This window comes from Mytilus galloprovincialis, chromosome 5, assembly GCF_965363235.1.
Source record: "Mytilus galloprovincialis chromosome 5, xbMytGall1.hap1.1, whole genome shotgun sequence".
NCBI lineage: Eukaryota > Metazoa > Mollusca > Bivalvia > Mytilida > Mytilidae > Mytilus > Mytilus galloprovincialis.
Genome location: NC_134842.1, coordinates 96,619,497 through 96,634,603, shown reverse-complemented (window position 1 = coordinate 96,634,603; position 15,107 = coordinate 96,619,497). Strand labels below are relative to the sequence as shown.

The following is a 15,107-nucleotide window of genomic DNA, read 5'->3' as shown; positions in this document are numbered from 1 at the left end:
TATAGTGAGCTTTAAATGACTCTGACATGACCAAATATAAAACTATGCAAAAGAAAAAAAAGCAACTGCTGATTTCCGAAAAAAACCCAACTACAGACAAAAAAGAAATATAACAGGCTGCAACAACGACAACCACTAAATTACATGCACCTGATGTGGAACAAGCCTATAAAGAATGTGACAGGGTTAAACATACTGCTTTCATATAAGCCAAAGACCCCGTGCTACTATACAAGATCGTTTCGAAGTTAAAACCTTTTAAAAGTCTGTACTGGAGGTGCACAAAAAAGAGAATCACATAATAAGCCTGATTCTTGTCATTAGGTGGACACGGCGGATAAATGCGTCCAGATGAACGGGTAAAGACATTTATCAGTTCTTAACAAATTAAACTTTGCTTTTATTCGAGATGATACATGTACCAACCTAACATATAAGAATAATCATTGGCTTTGATCTAAACTAAAAATCCTGATAGACTGTTGCTATTTCAATTCTATCATTATATATTTTATTTTGATTGAGTGGACGGTTGTTGGTTGCTGAATGTCCAGTGGCAAATAGTACTTGCATGATTAAGGTCAGTTCTTTTTTTTTTTTATTATAAGTAGTATTGTTGCTTGTTGTATATATGTCTCAAGATTGCGTATTCTGAATATATTTATTTGTGAAATTATCTATTTATTTATGAATTATTATGATCATCAATATTTTCAATTCAAAAGAAGAACAAAATCTTCATCATTATTTCAATATCATTTGTTGTGGATTTAGAATAACATCTGTAGATTAGTTGTTATGGATTGCAGCAAATGTAGTTAGGTGTTATACCACCTTTTGGTTCCCCACTAAAATGAAACTTTATTAGACCAATAATTGACTTAACAACGTTCATCAAAGAAGATTTTGACGTCTCTAGTTTCAGAAACCGCTTTAAATGTAGAATTACCTGTGTGGTCTTAAATGTTTAACAAAATACTGATATTTCATTGCTATCTGTTTAATTTTAATTTATTACTGTCGGTGACTTTCAAATCTTTTCATTCATTGACAAATTCACAACATAAAAGACACGTGGTCGTATATAGTAAACAGTCTACAACGTCATTAAAAATGTATTTAGTGGTAAACATACGTATTTAAAAAAAAACACATCTAGTATATTTCCATGAATAAAAGGAGATATGGGTATACATACGTCAGTGCGACAGCTACCCAACGACACATAAAGATACCCAAATAAGTAGACTGGTTCTTCGTCCTTTATCAGCTTGGCTCTGATATACCCGTATGTTGCAAGGGAGAGGACCAGCCTACCAAGTATATAATCACGTTCCGAATGCCGTAATACGTAATACGGAAAAGCAAGATTGCCTCCTGAAAATATTACTTTCGCGATATCAAATATGCATAGTAATGTCTTATGGTTTCTAGTGCTATTAACTTCATTCATTCCCAGCAAATATAATACAATTAAGGTGGTACCTAACACTACAGGGAGATTACTCTGTAAAATCAGCTAAACGTTTTAATTACGTTGTGTTGTTAAGGGAATATTAAGCTTCTCAATGAGCAAAATATGTGTTTGTCAATCTGCTATATAACCAGTGTAATTTTTCTGACAAAACTGTTGTTTCAATGTTTTCTGAAATTTTATACTTTTGTCAAAGGCTCAAAGTAAAGAATTTGTCAAAATTTAAAGAAAATTAAACGAGCCAAATTAATTTTAGTTAAAGTGTTGGGTAACACCTTAAGTCTAAAAATTTATAGAAAATGTTTACATACATATGTATTTTAAAAACAGATTTAGCAGATGTGAGCATACACACATTAATGCAACAGCGACATTATTAAATACTAGAGGCCTTGTCTCATCTTTTAAGAATGGGTTGGAAGATCATTAGCGCCATTTCGATTATATTTTTTTATAACAGACATGCAATAGTATCTTTGAATAAGTTGTGTAGCGATACAACTTTGGTTTTTCGGGTATTAATTTATGATTGTTTTGGTGTTATCTATCACAAAACCTGAATGTTTCATATTGTCCATAAACCTTTGATAATGCTAAGCCAGTTTAGGTGTGATACCACCAAATCATGGTACGTCACATCCGGTTGCATACGAAAGTAGGTCTAAAAAAATATTCCCTTGAATTTGACCATTGTAGGTAATTAATCCTACATTTTATTGCAGTAAAACTATTTCTGTGTCATAAACATATGTCTTGGGTATTTCAAAACACCATTATTTTTTATTTGTGATTTCTACAGAAAATGTTGTAATCTTGAGGTTACATGGTGACTAAACCTTGTACACAGATAGAATAAGGGGAGAAATTTGATTGGTTAACTTCCAATGATGGTTATTTTCTTATATGCAATGAAATGTTATGTGAAACTTTTTCTATAGAACTGGACAGGATAAAACTTGACTCATGCCAAGTATTTCTTTATTTGAAATAAAGATAAATTCTGCACAATTTTTTGAAAAGTGCAAATTTAACAAAGACTAATAGGGGAAAATCAATGGTGGTATTACACTTTTACCAACAAAACTTTTTTTTAAATATCTAAATAAACTGACAATTCTCGAAAATATGTCCTTTTCCCCCATACTACCAATAACGTTTAACTCCTTTGTGCCATCTTTACTCTCGGTTGGTTTGAAGCAAGATTGCCTAATTTAGAGTCGAAATGTGAACATATATTTGTTACATATCTGTAACTTGGATATACATATTGGTGTAGCAGGACGGTTGCCCCATACGAACGAATTGTGCTCGCGTTTTTTTCCGTTCTTTATATCCTTTAATCAATATCAAATCCCTTAGTCAAATCTGTACTTGTAACTTTTTTTATTATTTGAGCGTCTGGCGTATTTACAAAATTAATCCTGGTATATATGATGCGTTTATTCAGACTTAGGTTTTTTTCTGTCCTACTTAGACCCTTTCAGTCTAAAGCTTTGACAAGTGTGGAAAACAAGATTTTTCGAGTTTATTTTTCGTCCTTACTTAGGTTTATTTTCTACCTTCTACGGTTCATAATAGCTTAATAAATATATTTCATAATATAAAAAAGATGTGGTATGATTGCCAATGAGACAACTCTCAACAATAGACCTCAATGATAGAGAAATAAATAACTATATGTGACCGAAAGCCTTCAACAATGAGCAAAGCCTATACCACATAGTCAGCTATAAAAATCCCGAAATGACAATATAAAACAAATCAAACGAGAAAACTAACGGCCTTAATTATGTACAAAAAATAACGAAACACAAATATGTAACACATACACAAACGACAACCACTGAATTACAGACTCATTTTTATTTAAACTACTGACAAAAGCGACTTCAGTTGATTGATTTTTTTTAAATAGATTTAAGTAGTTGATTGTATTTTTTAAATAGATTTAATTAGGACATTTTTTTCAGTGTAAGTAATAAAATTGAGAATGGAAATGGGGAATGTGTCAAAGAGACAACAACCAGACCATAGAAAAAACAACAGCAGACGGTCACCAACAGGTCTTCAATGTAGCGAGAAATTCCCGCATCCGGAGGCGTCCTTCAGCTGTCCCCTAAACAAATATATACTAGTTCAGTGATAAAGTTCATGGCTGTTCTACGCATGTCTATTATTTTGGATGATATGTAATCTAGATGTTTGACTAGTTTGCTTTAGTTTCTTATGTTGTTGTTGTTTTGTGCAACCTTTTTGTATTCATTTTGTCGACAAATCTGTGAATTTGTATGACATTTGGTATGGACACCTATTGTGCCACAGGGGAGTAGGGTCTGCCTATGTTTCCGGAGCACCTGAGATTAATCCGGGTTTTAGTGGTCTATGTTGTTCAGCCTTCAGTTTTCTGTATTGTGTTTGTGAACTGTTTGTCTGTTCGCCTTTTTCGTTTGTCAGTTTGTTTACTTTTATTTTTTTGATATTTTGTTTCTCTTTACATGTTCTTGTAGTCTTTACTATTTAGGTTGATATTGTATTGTATCTGTTTTAGACACTTATATGTTGACCTCTATATCACCTTTTATGAATAAAAAAGAAAACGTCAGTACTTTTGAATATTTTATTTGGATCTGTCAAAGATACCAAAAAAGAAGCATTTATAATACAAAACAACATTTTAACAATTAATTGTGAATTATTATTAGCACCGTTCTAATCTCCACTCTTTCAATACACCACATTTTTGCAGTAGTTCATAATATATAATAATAAAATCTTTTTTCTATTTACATATATGAATATTCAACCCATACTATACAAAGAATGTTTAGGGATAAGTATCCGTCCATTTCCCGGACATATATAAATACAATTAGGAATTCAAGATGGCTGACCAAACATGAGGTACAACTAATAACTCAAAACAAAACAAGGTCACATGTTTCATACATCTAACAAAGTTTTAGAAATATCTCTGAGTATCCGTATATTATTTTGATTGTCACAAACAACAAAAACCTGACCTTCATGGTCAGCACAATCTTGATACGGGTCAATGACATGACCTTCATGGTCAGCTCAATCTGGATTTGGGTCGAGGCCCTAACTGTTCATGCAGAATTATCGTAATGTTTTGTTTATACACTAGTTCAAGACATTGACCCAGGAAAGTTCATATTCATCATGTGTACATTTGGTGCCAGGTGTGTTGGGTACGGCTGAGACGGTTGCATGTAAGTACATGATGGTAGAGATGGATGCTGAGGCGGTGAAGTTCTGATGCCATAACTATGGTTGACTGATGACAGGTGCCCGGATGGTTGACGTAATGCGCAATCGCTTGTTTGACCGGAAAGACGACATGCTTGCATCTGTTGGTGGCTGATATTGTGCAGACCTAAACCTGACGATGATGGTTGTAACAAACTTGATGAGGATGATGAGACTGGCATGAACGATGTCGGAGATCTGTTGATTGATGGATGATGAGGGTAGTATGATTGGTCGCCGACACTGGAAAATGTATGACTAGAATAAGGTTTTAATGCAGAACTCATAAAGTCACAGGAATTCGGGCTGATAGCACTTTGTTGTTGTTGTGGGCTGGTTGTCTTGTTGAGTGGAATACTTGTGTCTTTAATGCGGCATGCTGTAAGATCGTTGTCGTGATTACCCTCGTGACTAGCTTCAGAAACAGAGTCGTTGTCATCATCTGATTTGGCACGTGAGACATTAGTTGCTGGCATGGTAACCCTTTCCGGTGTTGTTTCATCTTCAGATTTCACTTTCTTTGAAGTTGGAGAATCTATAAAACAAGAAAATTATTATAAAAAAGATTGATAATGTATATAATTTAATTTCCATCGAGATTGTTAAAAAGTAGAAAATGACACCTTGTTAGTAGTGAGTATTTATATAAATATAGTTAACATTTTGATTGATATACCAAGTAACTAGCATTTAAACCGTGTTGACATTAATTTGGTTTAAAACGAAACGAGTTGTGAAACTAACTCCGCCAAGAATAAAAAGATGGCAAATAACTTTATTTAATTACCCGTAGTCTGTAATTTCACAAAAAAATGTTTTTACAGAAATAGAAGTTATTTTGTTCACTTAATATTCATGGAATGTAAAAGAATGCATAACGCGCATTTATTGCGCATATAACTGACAAATTATGTGTTTGATGTCACAAGATGCATAAGAAAAACAACCATATAACGTATGGTTAAGTTTGACAGCGATGAATAGAGATATCACCTACGTAAGTTCGAATCGCATTAGATTTCGCAATATGTATGGTAGTTATAAAACATACAACCGATACAGACGGACCAGATATCTGTCAATGGTGTATTGAGAGTCTTTATCACTTAGTTATTAATTAAAGAAACCGATTTATCAAACAAACATGAAGATCATATTCCAATTCTTTACTTGACTATTGCAAAAGGAAATCAATCGAATAAAGTTGTGGTTTTTGTACTCTTCTGTTATGTCAATTAACCGTTATTTAATTACTTCACAAGAAAGAACTGAAATGATTGGCTGCTGTTTGAACTAAAGCACGTGATCTTAAGCATCTCTAGAGCTTTCGATAAAAGCAGGTGTTGCAAGACGGCAGTCAAATATTAATATAATTACAGCAACGGAAGGTGCGAAAAGTTTCGATGGTATTTCAGCAAACACTTTGCTTATCTAATTTGCTACCGTCATCAATATATGGCATAGCGAAGCTAATTTGATCAAGAATACGTTGTGATCGAATTCCCTCGTCTCTTTACTGATCGTATCGGACAAGGTGACAGAACTAAATACACCTTCGGTAAAAAATGGCGTTCCGAATAGCAATAAACCCGCCAAATCTGTCTAAATGGGGTGCTAGAATAGTGTTACGATTTGCCCTGCTAGCAGATTTCAGATGAAAAAGTGAGTTATATTTCGACAGACAATTATTTAAACAGACAGAAAATTTAACAATAATGTAACGATTTAGCGTAAAAAATGGCGAGGAAAGGAAATCAAAACAAATCTGTTTCTCACCTTTTTCTGAGATGTCGTCAGATGCTGGTCTTTTTACGCTCAGTCGATGGTCCCTGAAAGAAGAACTATTTAAATTTAATGCATATCGAAAACAAAACAATCTGAAATCGGCTTCAAGATATATTGAAAAGCAAAAACTAATAAAAAGCTTGAATCAAGTTTAATTATATTGCTTTACCAAAGCTAGGAGTCGACCCCATTGTGACTTTAAGATGAAGAACAGTAATAAAAATGTTTTTCCCATCATTATATTATATAATCATCTAAAGATTCGAAGCAAGATTGGTCCGTTATAATGTTAATAACGTAAATTTAGAAACTTAAAAAATGTTAATAATTTAAATTTTTAAGCTTAAAAAAATATTAATAATTTAAATTTTTAAGCTTAAAAAATGATTAATTTAAATTCTGAAACTTAGAATTAAACAAAACAGCTTTGCTTTAATGGAATAGCAACTCACCTCCTACCCATTCCGTTGTCTCTGAACCCTTTAGCAAATGGATTGTAGTCAATTTTCAACTGTGTGATCTGTAAGAGAAACAAATGATATAAAATATTTTGCCAACACGTTGAAGAAGTTATACAAATAAATTTTAAAATTTGAATAAAATAAATCAACTTTTCAGAATTATTTAAGATTGCATTAGACTCCCATTCATAGTTTTTACGTCGTTTATACATTGCATATTATTTCCCGCAAATTTTCCTTATCAAATTGGTCAGAATTGGTTAAGATTTTTTTCTTCTTTTTTCTTAAAGGTGTACAAATTAAAAGACTGATTACCTGTTCGTTCTGGTACGCTGTCACTGCAATGAATGTTGTCTCTTCAAAGGCATAGGTGTTGAACGAGTTCCATCTCATCGTGAAAATGTCGTTTGCTTGAACTATGTGAACACGTGGTTGATACTTGTGCATGGAGTTTAGAATGATCTGCAATATAAAGGAACAGTTGATAAAAAATGGTCAAATGTCGTAAAATTTAATTATATAAAAGAGGCTATAAAAAGCTAAACATAAATTGAACAACTGGAAGTCTGTAAAAATTCGTTTCTTCCTAATTTTGCGAAACCAATAAGAATAGAGACACTATAAATTGTATAGCTAATAACCACAAGAGTCCAGAGTTTTGTTGCGTTCTTTTTAAATATTTATGAAGTTAGGATTGTAAATGATTTATGTACATGTTACATGTTACGCCTAATAACGCGAAACTAATGACAAAATAGTTCCCTTTGGAACAACATAATATACATCTTATTTCATTTATTGTCTGTTTTCGTACCTATAGCTGTCAACATTTTACCATAGCAATATATCTGAAATTCGCCAAATCAAATATGAATCTACTTTTTATAGAAATTTTATGTTCTTTTTTGCGGGTACGGTGATATCCGTTTCAAGGAAAATTGGTCATAAATAGAACGAAAAACATGTAAATCTGTCCGAAAGAAAATTAGATTTCATCACTTGATAATAGTTGTTTTGTTATATTTGTAATTAGTAAAACACACGTTCTTTGTACTTTTTTATAACCCATCTGTTCACAACATTCGTTTATAGTATGTTTTCAGCAAGGGTCGTTTTGAACTTTTTGTTTCACGAGGAATCGGACAAATTGATATGTTACATCAGAAGATGTTCATTTCAATTATAAATGGTTTTTGAAATTAAATATCTGATCAGAAAATTAATTAAGACACAATTAGCCATTTTCTCAATAGCTGTTAGATGTTTATCGGAAGCTTTCTGTGTTGTTCGATAGCCTCTTTTTAGACCGCTAAATGGCGTAAAAGATTTGATAAATGATAAGGCAATTAAAACCAATTAAGTTGTTCAGAATGAAAGTGCCGGGGGTGGGATAAAAGTGTAAAACGATTCTGATCCTATCCTGATAAAAAAGAAACAAAATGAGAAAATCAGAAATTGAGATATTTCAATCTCCAATAAATAAACATTTTTCATAGAAAATAGATGTCCATTTCAGGCATTATTGAGTGGTTTCTTAATAATTTACGACAGAGTAAAAACAAAGATCCGTGTGTTGTTTATATGAAACTCCCTTTCTGCAATAACTAATTCATTTGGGAACTAAAATCTATTAGCTAGTAGCGTTCCTTTCATGCGCTTAATACATGCAATTATAAAAAGTGATCTTCTAACATAAATCGCGACCCCATAGGGACCAAAGAAAATCAACAACTACTCTATGATGAAGCGAAAAACAGATATTTCTTTTAAACGTTATTCACCCATTTGAAAAACTTTGAATAGAAATATGATAATTATAAAAGAATTCGTGGCAATTTGTTTCTTATTCACGAGAAGTTCCTCGCGTTCTTTGACTTGCTAATAAATTTTTCCATCTTTTTCAATTACGTATGCGACATTGATAGATGTCGTATCTTAAATGCTTGTGGTTAATGAATTTGAACATGTAAAGTTTAGCAATAGAAACAAGGAATTGAGCTATACTGCTTCAATATTGACAGAACTAACTAAAAAACTAAGAAATATAGAAAATGCTTGCTGGCAATTTCCAAACATGATAAAATGTTGTGTTAATTCGAGGGGAAAAATAATAAATATTAATATAAATAAATAAATAAACTTACATGTCCATTTTGATCAAGGTTGTTGTTGGTCAATTTGAGCTTGTGGAACGTAAGCGGCTGTTTCATCCAGTGGGAACCGGAAGCTGGAGAGTCTGGGTGGATATACAGTCTACCAGGCATGTGGGGTTCAGCTTTACCGGTGACGACCCATTCTGAGTTGTGGTACTTGTAGCGACAGTCATCTACGGGTACGATGTCGACCAATAAAATGTACTTTGAGTGAGGATCTAAACCTTCCATGGCAACCTTTAATGTTGGAAACATACGCCTGGAATAAAAAGTTGACATTTAAACAGGTGTAAAATGATTTTTCCAAAATTAATTTTGAAAATAAAAATGATGATACATAAACTGTTTTATTTTCTTTCACAATCTATCAAACCACAACGGAGGGAAAACGACATATTTTTGTATTTTTTTAGTAGCAATATTTATTCATTAAATAAATACGTTTGTTAATTAATTATTCTAATTCAAAAATATTTAAACTGAAATTTCAAAATTTAATTCATTGTATTTAATATCAATTTTTCCGAGGACCTGAATAACCTTAACAATATGGAATGTTTGAAGTCAATAGGATTAACAAATTGGACTAATATTTTTATTTGTAAGTGTGATTTTTATGTAACTGCTTGTAAGTGTCATCACTTTTTAAAAAGATCTTATCTTCAAAACAATATTACACGTAACCTGATTCAATAAACACCTTGCATAAATATATTATTTCTATAAAAACAAATTCTATTGTGTTTTAAGACTGAAGTGTTTTGTTGATGTTGCTTGCGGCCCCCGGTAAAGAACGATAATACCTTCAAGTATGCTTCTGCAGAAAGGAAAAGGTGTTATAACAACGTGTTCAAATTATCAAGGACCCTTGTGGTGAGAAATTTGATTTTCTAATTGAATTAAGGTGATAAATTTGTCGAATGAAAAGACATACTTTTCTATGACAATACAAGACATTTGTCCTTAGTTAGTACTTAATTAAGTGACGATTTTGTCAATTGGCAATTTACTTACTTTCAATAGTATTTATTAAAATGCAAGGAGTTTTGAGTCTTTGATCCAAACATAAGTGGTTGTTGACCCCTTGCCTGAGTAAAAATTAACACTATTTAACCTGCTGGATGCTTTATTTAAAAAATGACTCCTGTTTTGACAATTTACACGTAAAATTGCATATTTAAAACAATTATATTGAATTAATATAATTATCAAAGGGAAACAAAAAAAAAAAATGAGCAAAAACTTTTAAATCTATAGACATTTCCAATAATATGCAGATAAAACGAATGACCAAAACACTGGACATGGCTAAAGGTAACTCTACCAACCAACATATCAGGATTACTTGTCAAATATATACATGATTCGATGTCCTCACATAAACATACTTATTCTATTTTATTTTTCTAATTTAATTTCAGTTGAATGTAATTTCATTAATTGGACAACTAAATAATCTTTGAAAAGACAGGAAAAGAAAAGGATTTATTCCGGTGAAAATCAACACCATTTTAACTTGCGCTGTAGGGATCCAAACAAATTGGTGGCCAAAATGTAACTTGACGCAACTCTGTGAATACCGCTGAGGTCGCGTGCGGCAGATGGACTTTAATACTACCAGTCAAATTGCTGGATTAAAGCCCCGAATAAGGCAACAGCTGACTACGATTTTAAAGAAGCGGTCGTCTTTTATAATAGTTAATTAGAAGCCAAATCTTGTTGTCTTCACACTTTCAATTTCAAATATTCACCTTCCAAAAATTATAGCGGATTACAAACAAATTATTTAGAAATTTTGGTGTTACATTTCGATAGTTGCAAAAAGATTTGCAATGTCTGGCGCGTGTCATGTAAATTGAGGGTCATTGGAACAAAATAAATAAAATTTAAAAAGACAAGTAGAACGATTTTTTTACAGAACAGTTCTTTTTAGTAACAGAGAAAAACAGGAAAATTTTCAATTAATAGAATGTAAATTACCCTCTATTGATAATATTTCTGATTAATTAATTTCTACGGAATAATAGTAGGCGGTATCAGACTTTACGTCTCCTAATGAAAAAAAATCTTTCTTTTATAGAATTTATATAATTCTAACCCATTGTCATAAAAAAGACGGTATTATCTATGCTGACGCAATATGACGAATGTTAGCAATTTGTTGTATTTTTATTTAAGATTTCGTTTCTATAGATCAAAAATAAAACAGAGATATTGGGTTGCAGAGGAGGTGTTATAATCTTTGAAACTTGATTGGTTAAATTAAATTTGTTTTCAAGATTAGTAAAATGATATTGAAATTGGATTATCTATTTTCGATACATGATGATACTTGTGAATTAAGCTTCTATCCTTTATTCATGAGTATGTGATTTTTTTTATTAACATTTCTGAGATCATCAACAGAGGTATTTGTGTCTGCTGATAAATTTAATACATATTATTCAAACTTATGGAATTATTTAAAATAATTGATACCTATGAAAAACATAATAATTAATATGCTGTGATCACAAATAAAAATAAGTAGAAAAAATAACTTTCCCACACTGGTCAAAAATATTTCGTGAAGCGATAAATACAGAATATAAGTATGCATTGTGCATCAATTATGGATTTAAATAGGTCACAGCGACATGTAATGTCAACTGTTAATCTTATATTTACAGGTCAATAGAAAACAAACTTGTAAATAATAACGCAGGCCGATTATTAATTCTCAAAAGTCGGATTATATCCTTAAACAATTGGTGTTAATATTTCTATTGTTAACGCCGACTTTTTTGTTTACAATTAATGATTGACACAAAATTTCACTACCGTGGGAAAATTCATACTTCTGAACAAGAGAAAAATAAAACAATTGTCAAAAAGTTGTAATTTCTTTTTTAATTGTGTAATAATTACTTTGAAGTTTTGATATTTAATAAACTAAAATAATAAAAAATCAAAACACTGATTTCCGTGCGAAATTATTTGTATTTCATATGATTTTGAATGAGCAAATTTTGAATAGAAAATAAATAAATAAGAATTCATACCTTCCAGTTTTTGTGATGATCATTTCTGTACCAATGTTGTGGAACTTTTGCCAGAGGTCACGGTTTTCCAATGTGATCTTGATGTTCTTGTCTGAAGTCTCATTCTGTCCTGGTCCGCCCAACATACGCTTGTGGTCCGAGTGGGAGCCGAGTGAGGGATAACCACCAAACTGTTGGCTCTGGCCTAAATTATAAATAAAGTTTTAAGCTATGAAATAAACATAATATGAAATAATTTAAGACTAGACGAAGAGTTTATAATCTTGAGAATATATGCATTTTTTCCATAGTTAAGATCATTTGTGTTTCAAATTATTTGTTTGCATATAGATCTCTTCGAAATTCAATTCTCAGAAAGTTGTACATACTTATAAATAGTGTTGTTTCGTAAGTACAATTACGTTTTGTCTTCTTTATTGCAACAAAGTGTTTTTTTTTTTTTACCAAAATCTGTAGATAACAACCAACAAACGTTGAACTATTTTAATTTACGAAAAGATTTTTAACTGTCTTATACCTTGTTAAATTAAACCAATGAATTGTTGCTTTAACTACGTCGTAACTTTCAAAGATAAACTAGTTATTATGGTATTTTAATACAAGATTGTCAAATTATAGCCTTCTTGAGTTTAAACCGTACGTATAGAAATAAACATAAAAGTGAACAATATATTCACAATGTCCTTCTAAATAAAACAGAAAATTAATACTTTTCACAAGAGTTCAAATGGAAACAATAATTAGTGTATCACCTTTAGGTATATAAATTATTTGATGGCTTATTTTGCTGTGAATTTTTTCACTTTCTGATTGTAATTTAAAATACCAAATTTATACAATACACTTTTTTCAGTGTAATTTAAATTACTGAAAAAATGTTTTATATTAACTTTGACAAATAAATATATATAAAGGTCCGAAATTTTGATCAATATAATATTCAAGAAACATAAATTTGAAATGGCGGTAAAAGTTAAAAATATGTATATCTTAAAACAACTTCTCTTTTGATCATCAAAAGAATCTATTTTATTTTAATTTCATTTTTTACGTGTCATGACATGGTTAATCATGTAAATAATATGAAGATGTTTATTAATAAATTGTTACAAAAACAATGTCTCGTCTAGTGGTGAAAGTGTTCAGACCTTGGTTTTGATAACAATTACTCTCGTCTGCTGGCCACGTGCGAAGCAGACGACGAGTAGTTTAATACGAGCTTATTATTACTTTAATTACTAATTACAACCTCACTTTCTTCAACTCCAACCCATAATTAGTTATGTGTAAAATACAACTCAAATTAAGTAAATTATTAAATTGCAATGTGTATTGTAAATAATTTGAAATAAATGTATTAAATATACATTTAAATGTCGAAGAAAAAACTATCGATAGAAATGAAAGGATATTGACAAAATATTTAAATTTCTAAATATATAGATTCTCAAATTCTGAATACATTTGATATATAATTCAAAAATAGAATAATTAATATTTGATGAAAACCACAGGAAAGTTACCAAATTTGCTCGAAAATGATTAAAATTGATTTCTGAAAGATGTGCTACTGACATCTTTTGTATTTATCTATTAAAGACTGTAAGATGATTCAATGGGTGAAATATAAAACCTGTCAACTCCAAAATTCTAATTATTTATTATGTATAAATTCCAATAATTTTACCGAAATATCATTAATTCATCTTAAATTTCGTGTTCATGTTAACATTTATTGAAACCGTTCATCACAGTTCGAATTGCAATTATTAGCAAACACAATATCGAAATACGAAAATATTTAAGCATACATATTTAACTTGAAACAATTCACTAAGATTCTTATTCTGAAAATCTAAATATATTGTTACTTAACCATTTAACTTTTTTTTCCCAAATTATTTTGTTATCTCTCTCTATTTTATTTTAATAATTTGTATATAGATTTAATACTTACTAGAAAGACCCATTGGGTCATGTGCTGGATGGACGGGAAATCCGAAAGAAAATGCTTGTGGCGATGGCATAAGTCCAGGGTGTCCAAGAGGAAAGTGTCTGGCTCTCTGGCTCATGAAGTCATCCTCGTACATACTGGAGGGTGCTGCTGAAGTCGGTGTAGAATAGTGGTTACCCTGTAACAGGAGCATACTGTTGTAACACAAAAGTCCAAGTATAAAATATCACAAGTCTTGTAAAATATCCGTATCTAAACACTAAATAGATTTATCAAGTATGGTGAAGTTGCTTGCACCTTAGTCGAAAACAGAATACTTGAAGTTGTGTCGGACTGTCCTTAATATTGGATTTGAATGTTTTTCTAAGCATCCCAGAATTACTTATTTCGTTGATAGTTTGAGTAGTCCCTTTGTTCTTTTCGAAATGTTTTGTCAATCAGCTGTCAATCACCCAGTAAGGTGCAATTATCGTCTGCGCAAAAGGTAAAAATTGCTATTTCGAATTTACCTGTTGGCTTGGACAATTAGTAGGCGTGGCCAAGCTACCCCATCAAGATTTTGAGTACTTGGAGAAAACATACACGCTTACAAAAACGAGTTTTTAATTAACCATAACTACTTTTTTAATTATTAGTCAAAGTAAAAATTTTAATCAAAATAAATCATTTTGAATTTTGAGTACAAAATGGCATTTTGAGAAAATGTAAAATTGTTATCATTTTATATTTTCTTTAATTATTCTAAATGACATTTTAATACAATGATAAACATAAATAAATAAATAAATTTATATCAAACGGAAATATCCCAGATATTTTTACAATTATTTACCATACAAATATTGATATTACCTTAGGAATCTTCAGTTATTTCTAACAACACAACTTTCACACTTTAAAACGAATTAACTCTTCCTTTCTTCAAAACTTGTAAAAATTTCCAGTTGAAAAGTGCGAAGCTTCAAACAATGG

General features: G+C 31.0%; 1 protein-coding gene across 2 annotated transcripts; it reads right to left on the bottom strand.

The window, feature by feature from the left end:
• Positions 1-4,077: 4,077 nt before the first annotated feature.
• LOC143076805 (uncharacterized) lies at positions 4,078-14,486 on the bottom strand. Of its 2 annotated transcripts, none has more exons than XM_076252679.1 (7): positions 14,139-14,486; positions 12,182-12,365; positions 9,132-9,399; positions 7,303-7,449; positions 6,979-7,046; positions 6,518-6,570; positions 4,078-5,276 (listed from the first exon to the last, which is right to left on the bottom strand). In XM_076252679.1, the coding sequence occupies exons 1-7, from the start codon at positions 14,326-14,328 to the stop codon at positions 4,621-4,623; spliced, it is 1,566 nt and encodes a 521-aa protein (XP_076108794.1). In that variant the 5' UTR covers positions 14,329-14,486; the 3' UTR covers positions 4,078-4,620. The 2 variants fall into 2 exon arrangements, with proteins under 2 accessions (XP_076108794.1, XP_076108793.1); XM_076252678.1 differs by having other exon boundaries at positions 6,518-6,582; positions 14,139-14,485.
• Positions 14,487-15,107: the final 621 nt, after the last annotated feature.

Coding starts and splice junctions, on each gene's coding strand:
- LOC143076805 (XM_076252678.1), bottom strand. CDS start 14,328: ATGCTCCTGTTACAGGGTAACCACTATTCTACACCGACTTCAGCAGCA. Junction 9,400..12,181: donor ATCATCACAAAAACTGGAAG/GTATGAATTCTT, acceptor TTTTTATTCCAG/GCGTATGTTTCCAACATTAA. Junction 5,277..6,517: donor TGACGACATCTCAGAAAAAG/GTGAGAAACAGA, acceptor CTTGTTTTATAG/ATTCTCCAACTTCAAAGAAA.